Source organism: Anarrhichthys ocellatus, unplaced genomic scaffold (genome assembly GCF_004355925.1).
Source record: "Anarrhichthys ocellatus isolate YVR2014 unplaced genomic scaffold, GSC_Weel_1.0 scaffold22, whole genome shotgun sequence".
Classification (NCBI taxonomy): domain Eukaryota; kingdom Metazoa; phylum Chordata; class Actinopteri; order Perciformes; family Anarhichadidae; genus Anarrhichthys; species Anarrhichthys ocellatus.
This window is the reverse complement of record NW_022280052.1, coordinates 1,465,055-1,472,212: the sequence shown is the minus strand read 5'-3', so window position 1 is coordinate 1,472,212 and position 7,158 is coordinate 1,465,055. Positions and strand designations below refer to the sequence as shown.

The 7,158-nt window shown below is 41.6% G+C and overlaps 1 protein-coding gene across 1 annotated transcript; it reads right to left on the bottom strand.

Moving 5' to 3' along the window:
• Positions 1 to 4,717: 4,717 nt before the first annotated feature.
• On the bottom strand, positions 4,718 to 6,189 carry foxd3 (forkhead box D3). Its single transcript, XM_031859323.1, has one exon. It carries the CDS (start codon positions 5,903 to 5,905, stop codon positions 4,718 to 4,720), a length of 1,188 nt encoding a protein of 395 aa, XP_031715183.1. The 5' UTR covers positions 5,906 to 6,189.
• Between the last annotated feature and the right edge of the window lie 969 nt (positions 6,190 to 7,158).

Below are 7,158 nucleotides of genomic sequence, written 5' to 3'. Positions count from 1 at the left end.
TTTGTCATTTATTGCTTCATCTCTATGCCTTTTTAAATATTCAGTAACTGCTGTACCTACATTTACTGTCTGTGGTCTCCGCCCAGAAGAAGGCTATAGCTTGTGGTGGAAGATGACCTAGTTATTATGGAGGCCTGGGCCTTGCTTGCCAATGTCATTGTCGTCTATCATATAAACAGTCAAGTTTGCTAAACTTCTGCTATTTTGTCACATGTTAACATGACACCAAATAAAGATCCATAATTCAAAACTTAATCCTCATGGTATCATCAGTGAATTGTTTGGGAAATCCTGCAGTACTATAAAATGCATTAACAGGTATTTCACATCTGTCTGAGGTTTTGTGTCAAAGCAGCATGATTGTGATACTTATAGGCATGAGAGTGGAACTATAAAACCAAATGAGTGTGAAAGTTCATTCTAAAGTTAAAAAAACCTCCTCATCCATGTTGACTTATAAGTTAATATTGAAATGGATATTAAAACATCTGTATTTCCATGACGACTGGGCAAATTCCATCTGTTGATAAAAATCCTGATATGATCAGGACAGAACTTGTGGCCATTACATTGGTTATTGAGACACTAGAGTCACTCTGACGAGTCGCACTGCAGGTGGCATAAGCATTACATACAGCAACTATTGATTTGGTGTGTGGACAAAAGACATTCTTAAAATTGTTAGTGTTGCTGTTGAAGTTATTCCCCAACCAGCCGTGCTCACAGTAATTATTTGACACCTAGTTTGTGCATGTGTTTGACTCCCAATTTGTACTGTCTGCTTCAGTGTTAAGACAGCTACTTCTAATCATAGACACAACACACATACACATAAACCGTGAAGCATGTAAAGCACTAATGCTTTGACATTTTTCTTAGCTTGAACACGTAATCCGATCAGGGCCTTCAGGTGAAACACTCAATTGTAATGAGCCCTTGTGGTTTCTTGAGATTTGGTCAAAGTGTTTGTGAGAGAATATCTGTGTGTAAATTAACCACATTGAGAAGTTAAGGCTGCATATGACCACAGCTATATACTTTGATGTGTTTGTACGAACAGCATTCATCTATTTTTTTCAATTGGGTCAGGTGTACTGAAACACTGTCCAAGCATGAATCTCATCACAAAGAAGGAATGATTGTGCGTATACTCATGAGAGAAATGGTTACTTTTTTTATGCATTTACTTTTACTGAGATATGTGGGCCACAGAATGGTAACCTTTGGGGAGGTCACATTCTTCGGCCTCTGAATCACTTTACCAAGTTAATTTACTGATGTATATACTCATTTTTGTGTCTCTTTGTATTCTTGATATTCAAAACTCCCCCAAATTCCCTATTTTTTAAGGTATAGGAACTATATATGCATATTAATAGGACGAGCATTAATCATAACTTGATGAAGGTATTTGAAGGATGAGTGATGTTTCTAACAAGATCAAAGTTAACTTTCTCCTACTTAGGTCTACACAAAGGTATATTTACAGGTGTGCAAAACAAATAACACCCACATTATCAACAAAAAAACTCACTTATTTGTTTCAACTTTTTAATATACTTGTCTAGAAGTGAATGATTTAAAGTCTAAATGAACTTGTCATGTTATTTCAATGTTTCCTCTTTTATTTAAGCTCTTCCTGCTCTGTATCTGAGTTCACTTGTTGGTAAAACAAGTCAGCAATCAAACATACAATGTGAACTTTATTTTTAAAAGACTGTGGATTGAGACTAATATAGACTGGCTGGTATAGAGCTGTGGGAACCACAGTCCAGGCTTCCCTGCACTTGTGCACAAGCACGTGCAAAGGTCATTATCGAGTGTGAGCGCGCGAGAGTGCGACTGTTTGCGCTTCAAATAAGCACATTCCTCCAATGAGCAAATTGAATTGTTGTTGACATAATGACGTGAAGCATTTGTTTACGGTAAAGAAATTGTAAATGGGTTAACGGCATAAAGGAGACAGTTTCCTTTATGGGTTAAAACAAACTGCAGCGAGGTAGGCTACTAAATATATTTGTCTATTGCACAATTAAATTCATATTTGAATACCTCCTTATCACCTGTGGTACATCTTTTGTATTTTTTTTTCAACACTGTTTTAGTTTAAGCTCACGTGGAGTCAGGCACATTTCAACGTTGTGTCTTCTGCTGAAACGCTGTTTTAAGTCAAAGATGAATAATGTGTTATTAATACAGCAGTGGGCATATTGTGATTGCTGGGGCATAAGGATACGAATATTTACTATATTAATTTCGCTCATCAACTATTGCCAATGAAAAGTAACGATTGGACCAGATTTTAATTTATTTCAGGTTGTCCTCCTTAAAAATCAATTCCGATGTATATTCTAGAAGATGTATCCATTTATGATTGTACAAAATGATTAAATAAATAAAAAAGATTGCTTGATTGTGTGGAAAGGTTTATCCTTAATGTTTTCAGGTTGTTGTGTCTTCCTAAATATTTATTTGATTTTTGAAATCCCTAATATAGAGCCAGGTGTCACTTAACGCCCCCTAGCGGCTTGAATCTCTTCCGCGGTGATGTCGGCCTGCGTGCTGCAACATCACAGCACACACAGAGACATCACACTGTCGTTTTACTGCATGTGAGCTGAAGAGTTTTGCTTAAGGACCCTGCTTAGGAGAGGACTGAACTCGTTTCTGTAACCACACAAATTGTATGACTGAAATAAATCAAATAATAGACGTGACAACTATAAACGTGTTAATAAGCGCACGTTTCCTGTTTGAATGCTTTGATGCTTTCTTTTGGAAATGATTTGTAAAATACCCCTCTAAAAAGAAACACACAGAGCTGCATTTGACAAAATCCCATATTGCTTTCCGCATATTCCCTATATATAAATTATATTTTGTGACTGCACCCTGAAAGTGACCTCTGGTGGTGCCTGCACGTCTCTTTCACAACCTCTTTGAACTGTCTCTTCGAGTGATGTGAATATTTAAGACATCAATTCATATGAGAAAAACATAACGACAGAAATCCAAAACCCATTACATAGCCGATATTTTTTACAATTCTATTTTTTCTATGATATTACGTGTTATTATTTGAGGATACTCAACGGGGGGAAACCGAGTTTGTTTAGCAATAAAATAAATACTAAACTACTATAATGATAATATCATACTGTACGACTATGTTACAATTAATAACGATAATAATAATATGATGCTAATAATAATGGCTCAATAATAATGAATGAAATACCACGGTGACATTGGAGAAGCCTTTTGCATCATCAGCACCTTCTTCGGTGTCTGAAAGTGAATTGAAGCAGAGAGGCTCCTTTCTCTTTCTCATGGGGATCAGATATATATAGCGCCTGTAACCCCCTCACACACACACGCGCACACACACACACTCACACGCATCAACCCCGATCACCATTTGCTGTTTGCGTAGAAGTGATTAGCCAGACACAACTGCGAAGCTGTTACCTTTATAGAAGCCAAGCCGCAGAATATCCTGTAAAACGACACGAGCAGTGATGTAATGTTGAATTAAAAGGTGTCTCAACTGTGACCTCCAGTCAGAGATCATTATCAGGAAACAACCATAAATATAGTTTAAAAACAACTGTTTTATTATTCACCCCTAAATGTTCATATGTTTACGCCGGTTTGTCTTCACGTCTAAAATATGATGTGAGATTTATATCAGCCTAAAAAAACAACTTTAGCGTTTAAATTTCAGGACATGATATGTCTTCCCTTTTACATCATAATCACCCTATCCACATCTTCTTTACATTTAAAATCCATGTAAATATATGTGCTAATTGCTTACTCTTTTTTAAAACGTCGGCAACAAATTTTGTTTTATTAAAAGAGTAATTTAAATTTTTTTTAAGCTCTAAATAATGTTGCGATGCAGGCTAAAAATATATTATACTGAAAATGGTTAATATAGTTGACTGTTTAGCTGTAAAAACTCGATACATTTAATTGTAATAGTAGCCTGGATTAAAAAGTAACCATAAAAAGCCCAAATTAAAATTGTAGACTTTAAACACCGTAGAAATTAGATGATAATAATAATTAGTATAAGCCTGAAAATTCTTAGTAAAATCAAGCCCATAATATTCAGACAATTTTATATCTAGGCCTACAACTAAAATTTAAATAGCCTTGTCTTTGACTTTCTTGCCATTATAGCGTGAGAGGTTATTTATATAAAATAATATTTGCCAGAATATGCTTCTCAATAAATCTGTTATCAAACAATTTAGCAATGTTAATCAAGAAAATTGATTTAATTCTTTCTTAGATTTATTTACAAATAAATTCAGTTTACAACACAATATAGCTACATAGAATTACATATATTTGATATTTTTTATTGTTATAAACATACTTTTCAGAGCTTTTTGTGTCTCATATGAAAAGGAAGCAAAAAATGTGTCCAGTTGAGCTTCCGATACAAAAAGAAAACCACAGATCCCAAACAGGAACAAATGAGAAGAAAAGACAGTTAAAATTGTTTCGTTTTTTTTTGTTTTTTACAAATATTTACAAATATTACCTGTACAGAAATATGTCCTTTTTCTTTTTCCTCTGTGTCTTTACATTGGCTACAGAGTCCAGTGTTGCCCATTGATTTGTGCTGTTCCCACTCCCCCCCCCCCTCCCGCCTGTAATAATAACGTCTCTATATAAAAATAAGAGTTTATTTTCTCATGGTATAAAGTCAATGTGACGGCCATTTGGACACCGCCGCCGCTGCGGCTGAGGGTAAAACATGTCCAGAAAGCATATTTGACGGCATACTGAGCATGGGCGCGATAGCGGCTGAGGTCCGGGTCAGAGAGAGGGACTGAGCGCTCAGCAGGGCCGACTGAACGGTCACCGGAGGCCGCAGGAAAGCAGCGCCCGGTGAGACCGAGGAGGCGCTGGAGACCCCGATGATGTTCTCTATACTGAAAGACGGTCTGTTTGAAGGCTCGGATTTGATCATGGACGCGGTACTCAGACTGTTGAGCTGCATTTGAAGACCCGGGCTGAGCTGGGAGTTGAACGCTTTCCTGTTCAGCTCCGCCGAGGACAGGAGAGGGATGCCCGGGGGCAGCATGTGTCCCACAGGCGGGATGTACGGGTACTGCAATGATGCTGGATGGGTATAAGCAGCCGGGTGGATCCCGTAGTGCCTCCCGTAGGGGCCCCCGAGGCTGTACGCGCCGAAACTTTGCATCATGAGGGCAGTATGGTCCCTGAGCATGTCCGGCTGAACTCTCTTGAACCGTTTCCTCCTCCTGAGGAAGCTGCCGTTGTCGAACATGTCCTCCGACGCGGGGTCCAGGGTCCAGTAGTTGCCCTTGCCGGGGTTCCCGGGTTCCCGGGGGATTTTCACAAAGCAGTCGTTGAGGGACAAGTTGTGGCGAATGGAGTTTTGCCACGCCGGGAACTTCTCCCGGTAATACGGGAAGCGGCTGCTGATGAACTCGCAGATCCCGCTGAGGGTGAGCTTTTTCTGCGGGCTCTGGAGGATGGACATGGTGATGAGCGCGATGTAGGAGTAAGGCGGCTTCACCAGGCTGTTTTTGGGCTTCTGGATCCCGCCTCCCGTTGCGCTCTGGTCTTGACCCTCTCCCTTTCCGGTGCCCGTCTCTCCCTCTCCGGAGCTCTCGCAGCACGGACTCCCTCCACCGGACCCCGTCTCCTCCTTCTCCAAATCGATCTCGTCCTCCACCTCCTCGTCGCCCGCTTCTCCTCGGAGGTCGTGCAGGATGCCTCCCACCGGGCTGTCGCAGTCACTGTCCGCCCTCTCCATGCCCTCCTCGTCTCCCTCGCCAACCACGTCGATATCCACGTCCTCCGCCGTGAGCACGGTTTGGCCGGACATGTCGCTGGCTCTTTCGCTGCCTCCAGACAGGGTCATCTCACGGCTTACTTCTACTTTTGTTTGTTTTTTTTAACTATGGAGCCAAAAGCAGCCACAGCAGCCGGGTGTCGATGGTCAGCGCGCGCGCACACTGCTGGACTTCTGGTCTCTCCTGTCAAGAGATCGGGTCGTCTCCAACAAATCTAAATGCGATGGAGCCGGCAGCAAGCCGGTCAAGTCAAAGAAACTTCAACTTCTACAAATATTTCTCCACTCGGTAAGTGAGCAGGCCTGCGTGAAGCGGCGAGTCTTGTCTCGAAGTTGTTTGGGGATGTTCTGCGCTCCGACGTCCCTTCTCGGTGCGTGTATTTCCTACAGGAGCGATATTTGGAGAACCAAGTCGAGGTGACACATGCCGCTTTTAAAGGCCGGGGCTTTTAAAAGGACTGTCTGATAGATTACTTTTCCCAGTATAAGATATACGATCAGCGCAGGACACGTGGTCTGGTGACGACAGACGCCCCCTCTCCTCTCCTCTCCTCTCCTCTCCTCTCCTCCCTCCTTCCTCTCCTCTCTGTTAAACCATGCAAACTGGAGTTGTTTCATGGATTTGTCAACAATGGGACATCAGCAATGCTGCTTTCCGCTGATTTCTGTGTTCGTCCGTCATAGACCATTTAACGGTGGCGGAGGAAGGAGGAGGAGGAGGGGGAGAGAAAATTGGCCCGCATGATTGAAATATCTGATGCGCATTAACGTGGCGGCGCAAAAACAATACAAACCTATAACTTTGCCCAGGCAAACTGCTGAAAGCTGCAGAATGAAAACGACGACAGCTAAGTTCACATAGTCCTCCTTTAACGTCGTTAAGGCCCTATGTGTTGTTGTTGTTCTTGTTATTGTGCATGCATGCATTTTTTTCCTCACTTTATTTGAAACGAGTTCCCGTGCATGTTGCTCATCGTATTGGAGACGTTTTCAGTGCGTAAGGATGCAACATTTGTGCTTTGTTTATTTGGTGCATGCCTTGATATTTCCAGTTTTGCAGTGCGCCGTGTAGATCTGAGCTACGAATGCAAAGCATGAATTCAAGTCTATTTATTCCTGCAGGATTAGCCGAAGGTGGGGAGAGTATTGAGCAGCAGCGGCGGCGGCCAGCAGCACCGGCGACTATGAATGGAGAGAATAAAGAATTTGGAAGAGGTGCTAACGACCCCAATCAGTGCACGGTTTTGCATTTGAAAAAAGTAGGAAATGCGGTCAGCGGGTGAATGCAAAGAGAGCATTTATTCACAAGGTAAGCGGTGTAG